The sequence below is a fragment of the Microtus ochrogaster genome, linkage group LG1, assembly GCF_000317375.1.
Source record: "Microtus ochrogaster isolate Prairie Vole_2 linkage group LG1, MicOch1.0, whole genome shotgun sequence".
Lineage (NCBI taxonomy): Eukaryota > Metazoa > Chordata > Mammalia > Rodentia > Cricetidae > Microtus > Microtus ochrogaster.
The window spans coordinates 28,005,918-28,027,035 of NC_022027.1; the positions used below are offsets into that span (position 1 = coordinate 28,005,918).

At 38.7% G+C, this 21,118-nt stretch overlaps 1 protein-coding gene across 1 annotated transcript in view; it reads left to right on the forward strand.

The window, feature by feature from the left end:
- The window catches only part of Gabrb1 (gamma-aminobutyric acid type A receptor beta1 subunit), a 391,388-nt gene that overhangs the window by 350,874 nt on the left and 19,396 nt on the right, over nucleotides 1-21,118 (forward strand). Inside the window, exons 6-8 of the mRNA XM_005359318.2 lie at nucleotides 8,088-8,225; nucleotides 8,399-8,551; nucleotides 12,113-12,357. Coding sequence (XP_005359375.1) covers nucleotides 8,088-8,225; nucleotides 8,399-8,551; nucleotides 12,113-12,357 — 536 coding nt within the window. The remainder of the gene's footprint in view (nucleotides 1-8,087; nucleotides 8,226-8,398; nucleotides 8,552-12,112; nucleotides 12,358-21,118) is intronic.

Below are 21,118 nucleotides of genomic sequence, written 5' to 3' on the forward strand. Positions count from 1 at the left end.
TTTCAGGTTCCCTATCCTCAGCTGCCCAAGGAACTAACTGGGGACATCGCCTTGGGCTCCTGGGAGCCACTCTAGGGAAACAGGATGATTGGGATAAAGGAAGGCTGGATAGGGGAGCATGGAAGCACAATTCTTAGTTAAAGGAGCCACCTTAGGGCTGGGCTTTGATTTTATAGCCCGGTTCCACCCACTTCCTGTCCTGCCTCTGCTTTTGAACCGCCAATGCAATGTGACTGGCCAGCCTGGTGCCCCTGCTGCCACACCTTCCTCTCCATTGTGGTCTATCTGCAAGATAAAAATAGATCCTTTCTTCATTATGTTGCTTTTGCCAAGGTATTTTATCATAGCAAAAGGAAAATAAGTCTGGCTAAAAACTCATAGAGAGGACTCCAAGCCTGGCATGCACGCACACACACAATTTCTCTGTCTTTTCTCCTAACAGCACACTACAGACTTTTTACCATAACTAATTTAGATTAGTTGTGGATACTTTCCTATTTAATGTGTCTTTACAAAAAGCTTTTGTATCACCAGAGTTTCTTAGTGGGAAATTACCTTACGTATACATCTTTAAAATGAAAGAAGAATCAAAATAAAACAAAACACAATAGCCCCAAGGATGGGCTCACAAACAATAATACTAAAGTATGTTGACACTTTAAATATCAATAAGTTATGAGTGGTTTCCCACACTTGGGATATCAGGTGGCAATAACAAAGCAAATTCAATAATCCAAGTTTTTATCCAAAATTAATCCATGGCTTCAGGCCAAAGTTACCACTGCATGAAACTGCGAACAGAACACTGTGATTTACTGAGCAGAAGCCTTGGCCTTTGCTTTACTCATTCATGATCTCATTTCCACCCCCAGGATATTTATGCTTTAGAAAATACAATTAAATTGGGAATATTAAGTGTATCTCAAAATTGAGGGTGACTCCTTTCTCTAAACTTGGCAATAAAAGAATGACAATTTAGCAATCCCAGATAGAGCAGGCATTCTTAAAGAACACCCATGTTTAAATCATGTTTTAAAACAATCGTAAATAGCATTTCTGTATTGCCATACTTACTTAAATTCTCTACTTAAAGGTTTAATTCTCTTTCATATGTCAAAAAAGGACCATTTAACATTCCATGAAGATCTTTTTAACAAACACCTATTCCCCAATGCAGAGGGATTTTTAACAAGATCAGAAATTGCTGTCATCCAATCACAGTAACTGCCTGACCTCATCTCAGAACAAGCCTCTTCCCTTTCATGACAGAAATATTAAACATAAAGCTGTCTAAATTCCAAACAAATTTCTCAGGAATTTTGCAGCAAGTACATTGCTTTATTTAGCTAGAATCCTGTAAAAAGTTATCCTGTTGGGTTGATTGTACCAAGAACTTGGCAGAAATTAAGAACAAGATTTAGAAGTCACCATTTAAAATATTTTAAATTTTTATTTAAAAATACCACAAGTGATATTTTTAAAGAAAATGGTGGAAGAAGTTGAAATAATCATTAAATGTTTAGAGAACATCAATGGGTTTTCAAGACTATAAAAGAAACGATGACCAAGGGGTTGTAAGAGAAATCCACTCTGTGACTGTTAATAACAAGCAGAAAGTTGTGAACTCTTCTTGTTCATTTTTCTAAAAATTTACAGACTTTCTGCAAGCCAACCAATTCCCCTACTCTCTGAACACCAAGCAGATGCTTGGCAACTCAATTCAGTCAGACACCTATGCCTCAGAGATGGCCAGACTCCATTGTTTTAAGAGCTCAGTTCCAAAAGATGCCAGTCAGTCACAGGAGTGGATCCAGGCTGCCTACACCAGGTCTAACCTGACACAGCCTTGGGGTCCCCATGAACAAAGGAAGATGATTCAGGGGAGCCAGGAAAAGAACTCTGTCTCCATTAGACGGTAACTGTAAAGGGTTCGTTCCTCAATAGTCAGATGGAAGCTGGGCATACAGTAAGGTATGGCAGGGTGTGGCTGGTGATGCACAGCTCTGGGCCCTCTCTTGCCTTCTAGCACCGTGATGTGTTTACAGCCAACAGGCTCTTAGCACTATCATATAGGATTTTCAGGAAAGGAGCATGGATGGCTAACCTGAACACGAGACCCCCCCCCCTTTGGTTAGGAACTGGTGTAGGAGGTTCTTCTGTTCATGTGTTGCTTTCATTGGTTAAATGAATAAAAAAAACTGCTTTGGGCCTGATAGGACAGAACTTAGGTAGGCCGAGAAGACAGAACTGAGTGCTGGGAAGAAGGGCAGAGTGGGAGACACTGTAGATCTTCTGCCTGAGACGGACGCTGGTTAGAATCTTGTCGGTAAGCCACAGTCACGTGGCTATACACGGATTAATAGAAATGGGTTAAATTAAGATGTATAAATTAGCCAATAAGAAATTAGAGCTAATGGACCAAGCAGTGTTTTAATGAATACAGTTTCTGGGTAGTTATTTCAGGTGTAAGCTAGCCGGGCAGCCGGGACAAAAAAGGGACCCTCTCCTTGTAACAGGGAACAGAATTAAAAATTTCAGACTTCTAAATGAGGTTTGGTCTTTTGGCAACCTACCTCAATTCTGAAGCTACTGATTATCTTGTGAGAGTCATCTCATTAGAACAAAAGATGCTCTGGCCACCCAGGAAATTCCAAATAATTTAGAAGTTTGGTATCAGAAACAAAGAACAAAGGAATCAATGTCTTACCATGCCAAAAAAACTAGGAGGAAAAAATGTGATTTTTTTTTCCCAAGACAAACTATTCTGTCCTTTAACTGTTGACACAACTATAACGTAACATAATGTAGCCAGGAGGGGCTATTTGTTTTGAAAACATGTCTCTGGAAACAAACAGCGAGATGCTCATTTATTAATAGGATTAGCATTTCCTTGTGACTATTTTTTTATTCATCACTAGAGCAACCTTGATTCTGATCTTTTGTCAAAAATTTCCAGGAAGCATATTCATCTGCATGACGGAATGCAAAGTAGCTTCGCTGGCATTTATTAAGACGGGAAGAGATTTTTTTTTTTAATCATAAACCTGATGTTCACATACCACATGGCAATTGGTGCTGACAGTGAGAAAGACATCACTCAATTCTTTCCGAGGGTAAGAAATCTAAATTCTGCTGACATGTAGGCTGATGAGATCAATTCAGTCTGAGCACGATTCAAGATGTTGACAGAATCAGTAATTTAGTGTGTAACGAATCTTTCTCTGTCCCACCAGTCAGCTCTCAAACAATGACACAGAGACATTAATTATGAAAGTTTGGCCATTACCTTAGGCTTGTCTCACTGGCTCTTATAACTTAAATTAACCCATATTTTTATTAATCTACATTCTACCACTGGGCTCGTACTGTGACCTCTCCTCCTGCATGTCCTGCTTGTTGTGTGCCTCCTCGTGACATATCACACACGCTTGTTCTGTGCCTCCTAGTGACATCTTACCCACACTTAAATTCATCCTCCCCTTCTTCTTCTCTCTCTCTCTCTCCCTGGAAATTCCACCTGTTTCTCCTGCCTAACTATTGGCTAGTCAGCTCCTTATTAGACCAATCAGAAGGCGCCTTGGCAGAGGCACACCTCTACAGTGTGACAGATACTCTACAATACTAACAAGGCAGCTACATATCCCTCCGCAGGAGTCAAAACATTTCATCTCATTTGATGAGGATTCAGAGCAAGGGAACCTAGAAAATGTGAGAAACAGAAAAACATATTTGGGGCTAAAACAATCAGATAAGAATTCAGTGGATAAATGATGGTACCACTGCATAAAGTGCTGCTTAAAATGTCTTTGTCTGCCTAGAGGGATATCACTAAGAGCATGTTAAAGGACACACTCCTGGTCTCTGCCATTCCACACTCATCTCAATCAACTAAAATTATGATAAGGGACATATTTTCTAAATTTAGAGATCGTATAAAACTAAAAAGACCCAAATAAACAAAGAAAAAAAGAAAATCTTAGTGGACAAAAATAGTGAGTGAAGTAGAAATTAGATAAAATTTAATGGGGGCAATGTTAGATTCTACCCTTGTGTCCAAAGAGGGGTAGACAGCTAACAGTATTTCTGCTTGTTCTTGAGTTAAAATAGCTCCAAAAGTCCTACTTCCCAAGACTGCTTCCTTGATAAACCAAGTTTCCAACACATGAACCTTGCTGGACATATTCACAGCGTTACAATCTATATCGTCACCTAGCCTTAAGCTAGAATGTATTGTAAGGATTGAGCTAAGTCCATCAAGATCATGAAACTTGCGATGTTGCAAAAACCTTTCTGCAAAAAGAAATACATTTACATATGTCTGCTCCTGGATGGAAGTTTAAGCCTCTACATCATCTCGATGCATCTAAGAGCAACATCTGACCACTCATGTGTCTCTCCTAAGCACAGGGGAGAGTCCCTTTTACAGTTAGCAGAGTAGAAAAATTCATCCAAAATATATTATTTCAAGCAGAAAGGATACTAATATTCAGACACTTCTACACTGCACTAGCTCTGTGAATCTTTATCTGTTGACATCAGCTTAATTTTCTCTGTACTTTCTGCATCACTAAGAAGTCCCCAGGGGCCCGAGAGGAAATTCTGAGTGCTTCTCTGCGGTTGTTGCTAGGAAACAACATCCTTCGTATCGGAGTTCTCAGACTGAACCGCTGTGTGAAGTCACCGGTTCATAAAGGAAAACCTTTGGTAAATAGATTGTTTAGGTGTGAGTAAATTGATGTTCCTTCTCTGTGGCAAAATGTTCTCGTGTAACCTTTGAATAATAGTGTGCTTCTAGGCCTCTATTCTTCGCTTGGATCCAGCTGCCATTATTGCTCCCATGAGGACTCCAACATCTATATAAATGGGAGTGAGCATTCTCTGTTTCTCCCAAATCATCTGTAATTATCTCGGTGCCTAGAGCACTGTGAGTAATGAGTTTTAGTTAAACAAAGTGAAGTGAGCTTGGAAATAAAAACCCAGACCACTGACTGCCTAAGTTATTGGATTCTCTAGTCCCTACTCAGCCACAGGGAGGTACGTGTCTAGACGTCCAGCAGATAGATATCCAAAGCACTGCATATGCCAACCCCACATAGACTATGCTTTCCTTAACATACATATCTAGGACATAAATTAGACAAAAGAAAGAATAAATAATAACCACGGTAAAACAGAAACAATTATAAGTGGAACATACATAATGACAACTATAACAAACTTTAATCAGGGGTTACGTGAATATAGTCGTACTATGTGTTCTGGTGGACGCTCCACCTGCCCCTGGCACACCATAATCATCCCAGAGTGGAAGCTCCACCCCTCTCTCTCTCCCCAGACCCTGCCCCTCAGAAAGTCCACCAAACAGTGACCCCTCCCCTCAGAAAGTCCATCAAGAGTTAGTTCCTTCCCGGGGTTGCTCAATGCCGTGCCAATAGGCTAATTAAGACATGGCTGTCATATTTACCATGTGATTCTTCTCCCACCCTCCTAGGTCACCCAGGAGAGTTTTGTTATGTTCATTAAACCTGGATTTGTTCATATAATCTGGTTGACTTATTACATCAGCGGCACTGATATCTAATAACTGGGGATTCAAAACTTATCGCTATCAAGAAGGGTTGATGGAGTGTGAGCACTGTGGTACTGAGACAGTTGGTTGGATAACTGATATGATTACTGCATGGCAGATAGGTGGAAATTATAAACAGCTCAACAAGAATGTGCTGGACAGAGGTCTCTTGCATCGCGGATGAACTAGAGCACGAGAGCATGGGATTTCATAGCACAGCTAAGAATGATGTATGGTTCAAACTCATGATATGTATATGCTTGGAATTTTCCATTTAATATTTTCAGAAGACAGTTAACTGGGCCACCTAGGCTGTGGGGAGGGAAATTTTACATAAAAGAAAATGAATGTGAATATTAAAATCTGCTTTGGCTGGTTGTCACATTCAAGTTTTATTTAATGTAATGCTGCTGCCCAGAAGTAGGATCTAACAGGGCTGCCAGTTTGGCTCACCTCAAACACTCCCTTCTTCTCTCTTAATTCAAACTACAAACTGCCTGTGACTATCACAACTTGAAGTGCTGCTTACATTTTTCCCCTAGATTTTGACAACAAAGCAGCAGCTGGCGGTTGAAATCTATCACCTTGTTAATTTAGAAAGCAGAGCAAGTTAGAAGCTTCTAATTCCTGGATATGGAGACTATACATCTATGTGCTTCTCTATCCATTTGTCTACATAACTGTCTGTATGTCTGTCTATCCATCCATCAGCTATCCATCTATTCAGCTATCCATGTATCACTCATCTACCCATCACATAGCTATGTCTCCATCTATCCACCATCAAACTTTCAATCACCTGTCTAAAATCCGTTCATCCATCACCCACCAATTTACTTATCAATCCATCCATCACGTATTTATCTCTCCATAACTCATTTATCACCCGTAACTCATCTTTCTATCTACCCATCATCACACATCTATCTATGTCTCCATCCATCCATCTACTGACCTATCCTCAATCCATTGCCCAACTATCTATCTCCTTATGTATCTTTTCGTGGATTCTTAACAGATACTCAAAACAATGTTAAACATCAGTGTCACACTTTCATACCCAAGTTTGACATAAATCCCCAAAGCATCAATTAGTCCCTGGTAGACTGTGTTAAGCCTTATAGGTAAAGAGGACCGTGCAGTCTGTTAAAAACAATGTTTATATATAACAGTAAATGTCTTCTATTTTCATGTTTATATTTGGGTCATTGTAGATGGATTATTTCATATGGATATTATACTTTGAAGAAAGAGTAAGTTTTTTTAATCTAAATGGTCATGGTTTAATAAGAAATTAAATATACTGTAATTTGTTGCAATAAATGGTTATTTTACAGGATACCAGGTATAAAACAGCTATTATTCAATAAATTCAAGAATAAGAATTTTTAAAATTTTTTGAAGAGTAATTTTAATTATTTTAAGAAGTAAAATTGAGACTTTTTTCTTAAGACACACATACCCTAAAAGGGGGACCAGAAGAATGACTAAAATTTATGTCATTCTGCAAGTGGTAGATTGATGCACTTCTTCGACACTTATATTCAGCTTCCAAATTTTAAACTTAAAAAAAATCTTGGAAAGATATTACTGCTTTAATCAAACTAGGCCAGCATAATGCATACTACAAAGAGGGTTATCATTGAAACATGTGTCAGCAACTCTCATTTAAAAATGATGCTTCTTTATTTGAGGTGAATATTAAAAAAAATTGAAAAATCAACTGTGTGTTTAACTGGTAAAAAATGGATTTTAAATGAGCCAAATTTTTTTAGACTTTTTAAAACATATCCATGCATTATTCATGTTATACAATTTACTCTTGTACACCATCATGACTCAGCACTGCCACTGACAAATGGGGACAGAACAGAAAGACATGAGCAGACCATGAACACAGCACCTTCCATGCCAAGGCCAGGGCACACTTTCAACTGTCTTTGGTTTCTCTGAGTGTAGATAGATAGATAGATGATAGATAGATAGATAGATAGATAGATAGATAGATAGATAGATAGATAGATATAATCCTAGTTACTTTTCTAAATGAAATGTGTGTTTATTTTTAAATGCCTTGATCATTTATTCAAGATCTGATCTTTCACTATATTCTCATAACCTCTAGGCTTCCTTTTAATAACTGTGTTTATCATTTAATTCTGTTTTTGTTCTTAGATAATACATAATCCAAATCCATTTCCAGAGCCCTGGAATGCAACCACTCCTTACTTGAATAAAAGAGCACCTGTCCATAGATACAATAAAAACAAATTTGTAGCAGGTTATAAAGGTTCAGAGAGTTTATGCTCACTAAAGCTAAATGATTCTTTCCTCTGGGTAGCCACTCCCAACCCAACAGAAATTGCACTTGATGTAAGATCTAGCTACCATTCAAATCCAAAATGATAGTCTTTGCCCTAGTTTGTTTTGAATCTTCCTCTGGCTGGAATATTGTCTTCAGAATGCACCTCTAGAGCAGCTGTGCTCTGTGTGACTAGGTTGTGCTTCTTCACTTCAGATGGCTATACCACTGATGACATCGAGTTTTACTGGAATGGAGGAGAGGGAGCAGTAACCGGGGTCAATAAAATCGAGCTTCCTCAGTTTTCAATTGTTGACTACAAGATGGTGTCCAAGAAGGTGGAGTTCACAACAGGTGAAGATGTTTCTTCCCTATTAATCCATGAATGTCTGAAAAGGAGATGATGATTCTAATCCAATGATAACCTTTCTTTCTTTTCTTTTCTTCCTTCCTTCCTTTCCCCCTCCCTCCCTGCTACCTTCTTCCCCTCTTCTTCCTTCCTCTCTTCCTTTCTCTTTGAAACCCAGGGGCATATCCACGACTATCACTAAGTTTCCGCCTAAAGAGAAACATCGGTTACTTCATTTTGCAAACCTACATGCCTTCCACACTGATTACAATTCTGTCTTGGGTGTCATTTTGGATCAACTATGATGCATCTGCAGCCAGAGTCGCGCTAGGTAATGCCTTCCCACTTTTTCACAGTTAGTAAATCAGACCTTCAAACAAAGATGCAATACTAGTGATCAAGAGTAAAAGCTTCATATAGCAAGTAAAAGAAGTAGACTGCAATAGGATGTTTTAAAATAAAATATCCAGGACAAAGTATGAGTGTTTATAATAAGTGCAATATCTTTTTAGATTTGATAAAAGATTTTTGAATATGGTTCTCATTGTATGAGTGTTTTGTGGATTGCATGTTAGAACCTCAGTATACTGTAGGTTTCACCAAATGCATGATAACCTCCTCTTTAGTCTCTGCTTTTGACTCCGAGTTTTAATTAATTGTTTTAAAATAAACATGGAGGAAGCTAAACCTTTAGATGGTTAGCAAGCTGCATCCATTGTCAGGAAAGAGTACCCTTTGAGGGGCTGGAGAGATGGCTCAGAGGTTAAGAGCATTGCCTGCTCTTCCAAAGGTCCTGAGTTCAATTCCCAGCAACCACATGGTGGCTCACAACCATCTGTAATGGGGTCTGGTGGCCTCTTCTGGCCTGCAGGCATATACACAGACAGAATATTGTATACATAATAAATAAATAAATATAAAAAAGAGTACCCCTTGATTGACCAAAATTAAAACACATGAAATCAAGTCTTTCCTTAAAATATAGATCATTATATTCAATAAGGCACAAGCAATTCATCGGCTATATTAATGATCTGTGATTGAGTCAGAATAAAAAATTGTTTCCTGTTTGATGAAACAAAATCAGAATTAATCTTACCATGGTTTAGTAATTGCTGAAATTGAAAAGCTATATTGAGATTATAAATTTGGGGGAGAGGGTTAGGATATGTAAAATATGTCTGATGATCTCTTGCAGCCATGTGCAGGTCTACACTCAGACACATTTTAGATACCACTCCAGTTTCAGAGAGACACACGGGAAGGGGGAGAAATATCACTTCTGCTAAGATAACTAATATCTCTTCTCTCAATTACTGAGTTGAATTAATTGACTAGTATATTCTTTAATTGGCATATCTCCAGCCCTCTTCAATTTACTTAGTACCTAAGACTTTCAAAGCCAAGTGTTTGCAGCCTCACATCAACCTTAAGATATTTTAAGTATAAAGAAAATGGACAGTTTTTCATATTATATATTCATCTTCAACATACAGGTTTAATAAGAATGCAATCATGTGCATACACTAGGGTTAAAGAAAACCCTATCCAGTCAAAAGTTTGTGCACTCAGGTTTTCTGTACATGCCTATTCTCAAAGCAAATGACATTTTAATTAAAGATATTAGAGGGACTGAAAAGATATGTCAGTAGTTAAGAGTTTATATCCTTGCAAAGGACATGAGTTCAGCTCCCAGCACCCATGTTGGATGGCTCACAACCACCGGTAGCTCGAGCTCGAGGGGATCTGATACCCTCCCTTCTCTGGCCTTCTTGGGTCCTAGCACTCACAGGCACAGATTCTCACAAAAGCACATAATTTTACAAAGCCAAATATATATGAAAGATGTTAGCATATAATGACCTTTTGATCCTTAAAATATTAAAGCAAGATATTATAACATACATAATCTTAAAAACATTTATTTACTATTTGCACACTTAAAACAAAGATTAAAAGCATAAATTCAGTGACTATGTAAATAGAATGTTTCTGTCGATCACATTACTAGAACTATTTTAGATGAAATCAAAAGAAACAAGGTAATTTATGAAGGAGTTCTTATCCAACACATTTGAATTAATCACTGATCTGAACCATTTTTCTCTTTCAAATAATATTTTTATTTATTCTTTGAAAAACTCATACATGCATACAATGTATTTTGATCATATCACACTACTACTTTCTTCTAACCCCCCCAGGAACCTCCAACACATCTCCCTTCTGACTTTGTATTTATTGTTATTGATAAGAAAATATGATTATATGTACAATGAAATGTAATTGAGCTATAAAAAAATTACATCATGAAAATTATAGGTAAATGCATGGAAACGGAAGAATGTTGTGCCTTACCTTCCGATGGTACTCCCGTTGAGTCATATTAGAGAATCTATAATCTAGCGTTATTCCTTGATGGATGACAGAAGCCCCCTTTTCCCTTCCTTTACTTTGCTCCCTTTTATTCCCACCACACCACTGACTTCTCATCCTTTTTACAATGCTGTCTTTGTTTAATGGCTCTCATCTTATTTCAGATATTACCATCAAATCCCTTGCTTTATTTTAAATGTTTTTGTGGAACATCTTGTTCTTTTGTCCTGTTAGCTGGGTAACCGACATGAAGACAGCTAATCTGAGAGTTTTATTTGCTCAGTTGCTTTTGGTTCTTTGAGACAGGGTCTCATGTTGCACAGACTGTCCACCACCATACTCAGCTCCAGGGTTCATCTTTTTCCACTAAGAACAATATAGTTAGCTCCCCCATCATATTCAGTGGGCTGTTGTGATACACTGTACAAACGTGGCGCTCTGGTATTGGGAGTGGCATTACAAACTGTCTACACAAACTCTAGCTTCTTTTTTGTATTTCTTATTTCTTCCAATCATTATTCCACCATTACCATTATCACCACAATATACTCAGTATGCTGTCAAACAAGCTGTATACCATTATCACTGTTTAGATTCAGCAAAGCGGATGAAACATAGCCTGTGCTGCATCTGTAGGCAGTAAGTTTTTAATCAAATCCAAAGGCTGATTTTTAATAAACCTTTCCCTGGCAATAGGAAATGAATTTGTCACAGGCTTTCGAACCAATGAAACAGAGGTAATATTTCAAAAACCAAAACAGCGAAATCATGTTTTATATAAAGAATGCTTGATGCATAATCACAAAATTCCTTACATATAGACATTTAAGGCAATCCCATACATGAGTGACAAGTAACAGAAAGGGTAAAATGAAATTGTGAGAGAGATGTGTTGCAGTCTCGTGAGATTAAGTCAAATTAAATTAAGCTTTGAGTCTGCCAATGGACACTGTGAGGATCAGAATCACATGGGCAGATTCCAGAGGGAAATGACTGAGAAATGGAGAAAAAGGAAAGGAAGGATATAGCTGAAGAAGGCTGTAGCTACATAACAGATGAGAGACAGCTGACAGTGGGGTTACAGGGGGATAATTTCAATCTTGTGTGTGTGCACGTGTGTGTGTGTGTGTGTTAAATTTCTACTATGGGAGTATATGTGTATACTCAGTGTACACATTAAGGTCAGACAATAACTTCCTAAGTTGGTTGTCACCTTCTACCTTATTTTTGACAGTGGAATTTGTTCTGATTTTCACAGCTTCTTTTCTTATATTTTGTGCTTGTTTTTAAAATGTCATTAACATTCCATTATCTGTGCATTCTGTGCTGTGTCTTAGAACCAGAAGCTAGAGAGAGCCTGGCATTTTGTCTTTAGGTATGTGTACACTCTATTCCAGTGGCGTAGCATCAGACTTCCACTGTCACAACACGTTAGGGATGGCATTTGTCTTCTTGGTCTTGGAAAACAAGACGTCACAGAAGTGCCTTCAGCTAAGCTTCGGTTTCCTGTCCACAGGAATTACCACTGTGCTGACAATGACAACCATCAGCACTCACCTCAGGGAGACTCTGCCAAAGATTCCTTACGTCAAGGCGATTGATATCTACCTGATGGGCTGCTTTGTGTTTGTGTTCCTGGCTCTGCTGGAATATGCTTTTGTAAATTACATTTTCTTTGGAAAAGGCCCTCAGAAGAAGGGAGCAAGCAAACAAGACCAGAGTGCCAATGAAAAGAACAAACTGGAGATGAACAAAGTCCAGGTAATGCATTATATATTACTGATAGTATCTCTATTATTTTTATCAATGACCGTGTACCCAGGAGTTTTATTAGCCAAAAATTATGTTTGTGAAGTGGTATTTGTTGTTATTAAGGTCAAACCATCTCCTCAATTCACAGATTTGAGAACAGTGGATTAAAGAAATGAGAATGAAAATTATATAAATGAAAAAGCATATGTATCAGTTTAACATGGTTATAACAAAATAGCTGAAGCAAACCAATCATATAAAGAAAAGCAGTTTGCTTAGCACACAGTTTTAGAGGCTGGGAGTCTAAAGAGTATAATACCTCTGCCACTGTGGTTGATGGTAAGTTACATGGAGGACAAAGTGATTATGTCACAAAGCAAAAAGCCAGACAGAAATTTGGGGCTCTCAAAACCCTTTCAGAGAACAGCACCTACAATTAGATCGCCACCTTGCATTAGGCTGTAGCTCTTAAAGATCTACCTCCTAATGTTATCACACTGAGAAAGGAGTTTCCAGCACATGAAAAGTTGGGGGATACACTTAACCTATAACTCCACTGTAATATATACCTATGACTGAGGTCAGCCTCAAGCCTGTTATGATTTAGTCTAAGCTATTTGTAAAATTACACATGAAAGAATAATGTGAGCTCTGCTTGATAAACAAAGCAGAGAAGTACAGTGAACAGACTTAGACTCTGACCCTTGCTGGAACTGAAGTCCTCCACAGAGTGGTTAAGCCAGAAGCTCAGTTCAACCATGAAAGCAACTAGACTGGGGAGGGGGTACTTATAAGTACCTCTCACAGAAAAAAGAACAAATGCAATGCCAAAATTAAAAATAAAGTATTTTAAATGAAGGCAGAGTAGTTTGTATCAAACTCTCTAATAGACAGAAGTTATTAAAAACTGGCATTTTTAAAATTCTGCTTAAAGATATAAGTGATGGAAAACAAGCAAAAGAAAGAAAAGAATCGGCCTTCAAAAGAAGAGTAAATTGTATTATGAGAACCGCAGGTATATGTATGTGAGGTATATAGCTTTCCCCAGCAGCACTTCAGCAGAAAAGTACAGTTCTGTTCACTGAATGAGTCAATGCATAGATGCTGATACTTCCAGAGGTATCTGAAATTTCAGAAGGAAGTAAATAATAGGAGATACTTGTACTTTGAGTATTGACTTCCTTTGAATGTTCAGGTATGAGCCCAAGAAACCAAGACGGCAAATTCATGGTTAGTACAGAGTGTTGGCTAGACAGGATGTGAACTCACCTAGGAGACAAGCCTCCAGGTGCGCTTGAGAGGGATTCTTTAGTTTGGGTTAGCCCCTGGGGCAGCCTTGAGCGATTATCTCAATTAGGTCAATTGAGATAAAAAAAAAAAAAAAGACCCATCCTAAAGAGTGCAGCACCGTTCTCTGGGTTTACATCCTGAATTGCATAGAAAAATAAGCAGCTAGCTAAAGAGAGCATTTATTGCTCTCTGGTTCCTGACTATGAATGAAATGTGGTCAGGTTCCTCAAGCATCTGTCTCAGAGACTTCTTGACCATGATGGACAATACTCTTAAATTGGGAGGCAAAGCAATTGCTCTTGTGGGGTATTTCTTCACAGTAACAGAAAAGGTGGTTAAGGCAACCTCAAAGAGAAACACAGTTACAAGACTACAAATTAAATGCCAAAAGAACAAAAAAGTTTCAACTGCCCGGCTGGTGGTGTTGCACGCCTTTTAATCCCATTACTCCGGAGGTAGAGGCAGGCGGATCTCTGTGAGTTCGAGGCCAGCCTGGTCTACAAGAGCTAGTTTCAGGACAGGAACCAAAAAGCTACAGAGAAACCCTGTCTCGAAAAATCAAAAAAATAAATAAATAAAAAATTAAAAAATTAAAAAAAAAGTTTCAATTGCAGTCCACAATGTAGAATTCAGTACCTGAACTTAGAGTTTGTTTCTAGCCCATTCTTGTAGTAAATATATTAAGCTTTTCATTAAATCTCCAAAATGATCATAATTTAGGAATAAAGTTTAAATCACAAGACTAAGACAAAAAACCTGAAGTAGACCATTTTAGTTATGGTTTCTTTTGCTGTGAAGAGACACCATGACCACTGAAACTCTTATGGAAAACATGCAATGGGGTGGCTCACATGCAGTTCAGACATTTAGTCCATTATTATCATGGTTGAGAATAAAGGTGGAATACAGGAAGATACGGTACTGGAGCTGGGAGTATTTACATCTTGATCCAAAGATGACAGGAAGTAGTCTGACTCACTGAGTGTGGCTTGAGCATATATGAGACCTCAAAGTCCACCTCCACAGTGACACACTTCCTCCAACAATCCCACACCTACTCCAACAAGGCCACACTTCCTAATAATACCACTTCTTTTGGGGGCCATTTTCTTTCAAATCACCACATAGACCCTCTCTAACAATATATAAAGCCAAATTTCCACCTATTCTAGGTAATATGCTAGTGATTATAATGCATAAAAAAGAAGCCCAAAATTCTTCAGAGATGATAAAACAATCCAGAGTCTCTATAATACATCATTCCAAATATCTAGTACACAGTAAAATATTAAATTACCTGAACAGAAATAGGAAAATGATATCACAACCAAAAGCAATATGACTTTAAGACTCTCAAGTGTTGACTTGGAAAGCAAGCACTATAGAATAACTGTAATTAATATATTTGAAAGTCTGTAGGAAGTGGAAATACTAGCCTAGACCTGAGAGCAACCAAAATATTCTGAAATGGATCCATAGAATACGATTTTCGTCAGGGTTTTTATTGCTGTGATAAAACACCATGACCAAAAGCAACTTGGGAAGAAAAGGCTCATTTCAGCTTACATGTTCCAATTGAAACCATGAAATAGAATGGATGTAAGTCACAGGCTTGAACATGCCATTCAGTGAGCTAATATTGCATCCTGTGGAGTAGAAAGGATTAGTTCCAGTTCCATCACTCAGGCTCTTCCCGTGGACACTGCCCTTTGGAGATTCCTGAACTGGAACCATGGCTCTCTGCTTGAACTTACTTCTAGTCACTGTTCCTGTGGACTCCCATACCTTCACTGTGCGACTGCTCTAATAGCATGTGTTTGTGTAGGGACTCTTCAGCATTTGTCTCTTATTAGACTGTAGTTTACAACAGGCAACAGGGCCTTTGTCTGCTGTGTTTACTATGCTTTCCTCAATCTCTATAATGGGGTAGAAACCAAATAAGTATGTCTCAAGTGAATGTATGTATATTAGATAGACTTTCCCCATTAAGAGTTTTCAGAATTTATTCAAATTATTGAATGACATGTCATAATGCTTTATGAATTCTTCCATCTTATTATGAAATGACAAAAAGAGACAATAACCTACTTTAGCTTCTGCTCAAGGCTGTCTTGCTGTTCCTATTAGTGTGTGTGTGTGTGTGTGTGTGTGTGTGTGTGTGTGTGTGTGTGTGTGTTTTGCTGGGGATTGAACTCAGGGCTTCTAGGCATACTAGGCAATGAATTCTCTAATGTTTTTTTGTTTTTTTTCTCTAATGTTTTTATCAAACATGCTAAATCATCATGCCATATACTATGAAAAATAACCATTAAAGGTGATTAGGACTTTACTGGCTTTTTCATATGTAGATGGAATAAGAACTGCACAATGTCTTAGTTAGGATTACTCTTGCTGTGACGAAGTATCATGACCTAAAGCAACTTGGGGAGGAAAGGATTTATTTGACTTAAACAGCACTGTTCATCATCAAACAGGTACAAGAACTCAAACAGGGCAGGAAGCTGGAGGCAGGAGCTGATGCAGAGATCATGGGGCAGGGGCTGCCTACTGACTTGCTCTCTTTGCCTTGCTCAACCTGCTTTGTTATGGAACCCAAGAGCACATATATCATCAATCACTAATTAAGAAAATGCCCTATAAGCTTGCCTACAACCTGATTTTTATGGAGGTGTTTTCTAAATTGAAATTTCCCCCTTTCAGATGACTTTAGCTCGGGTCAGATTGATATAAAACCATCCAACACAAACAGTGTCACCATCTCATGAGACTGAAAATGATCCTGCAAATACTCGACCTCCTCCCCATCTTCTCAGCCAGGGATTCAGAGAGGCAGTGTGTCCTTAACAAATGTCATCTGCTCAGCTTATCATCTCCAGAAGTGAAATAATGTCAGCTGTGCTATTTCAAAAACCGACACGTGGTGGTTAAATTCAAATTTGTAGAAATTATTGTATTTCCCCTTATTATGGTGGATAGATGATCTTCCTCTTTCCTGTGAGATGCTTGTAAAAAGTTAAACTTGATTGATATGTGTCTAGTCTCCCCGATTTTTCAGTTTAGAAAGCTCTAGGATTTGCCTCAGCATCTTGGAGTGTGGAGTGACATTGTTCATTATTACACGTTATTTTTGACGGCCTCAGCTGGACAGTTAGGTCAAGGGATATCCGGACTGATACCTCAGAAGTGCAGACCCCATATTGATTTACACTTCCACCAGCTGCAGTGAAGCATTTTTTTATAGGAGTGCAGATGCCGAATCCAGACATTATGAGAGTTTCAATCTCCAAGGTGATAAAGACTGTAGATTCATGAACCCCTCGGGCACCATTTGAAGCTAGGGATGGGATTTCGGGTTTTGAAAGACAGATTTCACAGCCCAACAAGACTTTGAGTAAGCTACCTCTGGGATAGCTTTAAACTAACCGGGAACTTTTTTAGTTGTGTGTACGGGCTACAGAGTCCACTGTGTGAAAATGGATGGAAACCAATGAAATGGATGCTGGGGTGGTCTGTGACCAGAGACTACTAAAAGGCATTGTAAATAATGAAGAACACAGGGAGGCTCTATGAAAGATTCATAACAAATGTGCAGTTGCAACCCCAAAGGTTAAGACGGAGAACTTGCTTTCTGTAATTAGATATCGGTTCTGAGATCGGTCTCTTCTCCCTGATGTCTGCTCTTTGTGCTAAATCATCCAAACATTTCCAGGCAACTTTCTGCATGTGCAGTAAGTTGTGCACTGTGTTGCTCTCCAAAATGCATGTGAAGATGAGTATTTCAAAGGTAAGAAGCTCCAGGATTATGTCAGGAGCATGCCTTCTGGCCTTGGAACCTGGAGCTCAGCACTCATCAGCGGCATCTCCCTTCAGGGTGCCTGGAGAACACAGACCCTGTCTGGTGAAACTGGGTGTCTTGATTTGGCAGCTTGAATGCTGCTATTTCCACTGACAAGCCTATGATGTTTGCTCATGGGCTTCATGCTTTCGTCCAAATCTAGGTTGAATCACATTATTTTCCCCTAAACATGTTTACACGTATCACATCTCCAGAATTCTCAGGAGTCTAACTAAATGGAAAGTTTTGTTCTTTTTCCTCCTCTTCCTCACTCCTTCGTTTTTGCCTTCTCTTCCTGCTCCTCCTCTTTTCCTCTCCTCTCTTTTCTATTATCTATTTTCTTACTTTCCAAACAGTTAGGAATCTTTTGATGAGTGAGACAGAGATCTAACTTAGTAACTAGCCTGATTCTAGTTTTCTGTGAGGCTCTTTTCAAATGAGCAAACACTGTAAGTGGAAAACCTCCCTCTTAATCCTTTAATTCCAGTTTCCTTTACATTGGCATTATTTTCAGTGGATCTTTCTCTCATGGTAACTCCAAAAGCTCTAGGTCTATAGTGTCAAGATCTGTAATCCCAGCCCAGCCCATAAGTACTTTATGCCAATCCCAATAATGACAACCAAAGTAAGTCCTGGGTTTGAGGTTGTTTTTTTTTTTTTTCAACTTAAGTCTCCTTGAATGCAGAATTCAGTCTTTATGAGTAAAACAGAAAAAACACCAAACACTCAGGTCTGGGCAACACATGCCTGTGGCATCTAAATGATGCCATCAGAGCCACTGTAACCATATGCCCCAAAGGAATGTCAGAGTGGCTAACGCGAACCAAAATAAAGGGGAGTCAGAAAGACCAAACCAACAGGCATCACCCCATGCAATGAAAATCCTTGGATTGTGTGTGTAAAGTATAGGCTGGGAGCATGTAACCGTACAATGAAATAAAGGTAAAACAGACTTTTTAAAAGAATTTTCAAAGTTGATTCACACGCACTTTTGTTTTGATCACTGAAACTAAAGTGTTCAAAGAGAAGGTGGGAAGCTCGAGTTTGGGGCTCTTCTTTTTGCGGACGCTGAGTCCCCCTGTAGGTCACCTCAGGCTCAGTTCTGGAAGAACCAGGAAGCTAGACAGTGTTGAGTTGCAGTTGGCTCCTGCCTATCTGAGCTTATATTCTTATGAAATCATTAAAAATTGTGTGTAGAAGGGAAGGAGAGATACTCAGCAGATGGCAATACTCGATGCTCTTGCAGAGGATCCTGATTTGGTTTCCAGCACCCACACGATGGTCCACGATCCTCTGAAACTCCCATTCCAGGGAATTTGATGCACTCTTCTGGCCTCCTTGGGCACCAGCCATAAACCACAGACACATAGGCAAAATACTTATTCATGTAAAATAAAAATAAATATATCTTTTTTAAAGAAAGTAAAATGTGTATAAAGTTACATAAAGGACCTGACAGAATGACAGCTAGTGGTGGTCACTGCAGAAAAAAAGTGATAAGAACCCAGCCTAAAAACAATCTGAGGAATGTTCCAGGAGGATATAATGGCACGTAAAAAGCCCTGTGGACTTAGAAAACAGTGAGGAAAGCCAGAGTCAGGCAGGGTGGTCCACAGACGCCTTCTCATCACTTCAGAGGCTGAGTCAGAAGGACCCCTGTTTTGAGGTTAGTTAGGCTACATAGTAAGATCTTGCCCCTCTCTCACATGGATGCACACACAGAGTGCTGAGCAGAATGCCCAGGGATACAACAGTGAGAACGGGGACTACATACATGGTATTTACAGACAACTATGAAATTTTTAGATTTCTTTCTATGGCTTGGGAAGTAGCTAAAAAGAAAAAAAGACATGAACAGAAAAGACATCATATTTGCATCTTATAGAATCACTCTGGCTGCTGTGCACAGAAGAAGCTGGAGGACCACATTCCTCAAAAAAGGGAAGACCAATTATGAGACCATAGGAGAGTGAGGTGGCCAGAATGAAGGCATGTTTAAGTGGAGACATTGGTGTTGTTAATACACAGGAGGAGAGAAATGTGGAAGGGAACTCAGAATGATACTTTCTGCCTGAGGAACGTACGTCCTAGAAATTCCCAGTCACCACAGCTTATCTTCAGTATATTTTTCTATTTCCTGAAAATAAATATATTTAAAAAGTATATTTAACATGTGTATATTTGTTTATATGTATATAAGTTGATACTTAATCATCTACCCTTTCTCACAATGATGATAAAGTGTTCCTTCCTGCTAGTAGTTATTAGGACATGCAAGGACATGAAAAACCGTGAGCAAAGCTCCCAACAACACAAACCCAGGCCCTGCCCAAAAGGAATTGCAGGCCAAGGGATCAGAACTTACAGCTGATATGGTTAAAAGCCTAAAAAATATGGCACATCCAAGGAGAGGGAGAAGGATGCAGAGGCTGTGACCTTCTAGGCTGTCTATGGTAATGTATAGAGGCCACCATTCACATGAGACAGCTTCTTCAATATACCATGAGCTTCTCAAGAACAGTGAGTTAGCAGCCAGTATCACTGTACCTACTTCCTGATATGTAGTTCAGAATCACTTAGAATATATGGATCTTTAGGAATTGGACAGCAAGGAGGAAATAACACTGTCTGCAACATGAGTTGAGCCTGAAGTTATGCCTTGACAGGGCTTTAAAGCTACCACTGCCAACAAGCATTTTTTTTTCAATATACTGAAATGAGTTCTGCTATTTTTATATATTGAAAATATTCAGAGTATATTCAGTAACTAGTAACTTTTTTTTACAAAGGGAGATGATGAAGGCAGAGAGAAAGAGTAAGATAGATGCTAAACCAAGATAAAAATAAGTTGGTATGCTTGTTTAGTGTTTCTGTAAGAGGGAGACACAGCTGTCATCTTGAAGGTTTCTAGACTCCTGTCCTTTTAGACCAACCCTCAGGATTGTTGTACATGCCCTTTTTTCTCAGACAGAATTCTCCAGAAAAATTGAGTCAATGCAATAGAACCAAGAGCATGCGCATACCACAATGTTATTTTAAGGAATTATCTTAGGCGGTTGGGGCACTGTCAAGTCTGAATTCTGTAGGGCCAGGTTTCAGGCTGGAAACTAAGCTAAACTTGATCACAAATCTGTAGAACACCCTGGAATCATGGGCACAGTTTCGAGGCACACTTTCTTCTTCTCTAGGAGTTCTTTATTTGCTCTGAAGCCTGTCAAGTCATAATTTAAGGTCACTAACATCATCATTTAATTACAATAACTAATTATGTTGGTTACATCTACAAAATAACTTCATTATGACATCAAGACTAGTGCCAATTTGGTATGTAAAATTAATGACTGCACCATTTTAGCTACCAGAGCTGACGTTTACTTGTTCATTCATTCCATCTCCTTATTGCCCTAAGTACCTTTCTCAGTTTGAACAAGACAAAGTCCCCCCTACTGTCCTACTCTGGTATTTTTTGAGATTAAGAGGCCTTTATATATGGATACACAGAAGCTGTGGACTGTTCTGTAGTTAATTCCAGAAGAACAAAGGAAAATGCAATTCACTTTGAATTTACACTTTTTATGATGAAATATAAGGAAAACATGACTATAAGGAAAACAATGTAAAATTCACCCAAGTAGTGTAATAGTT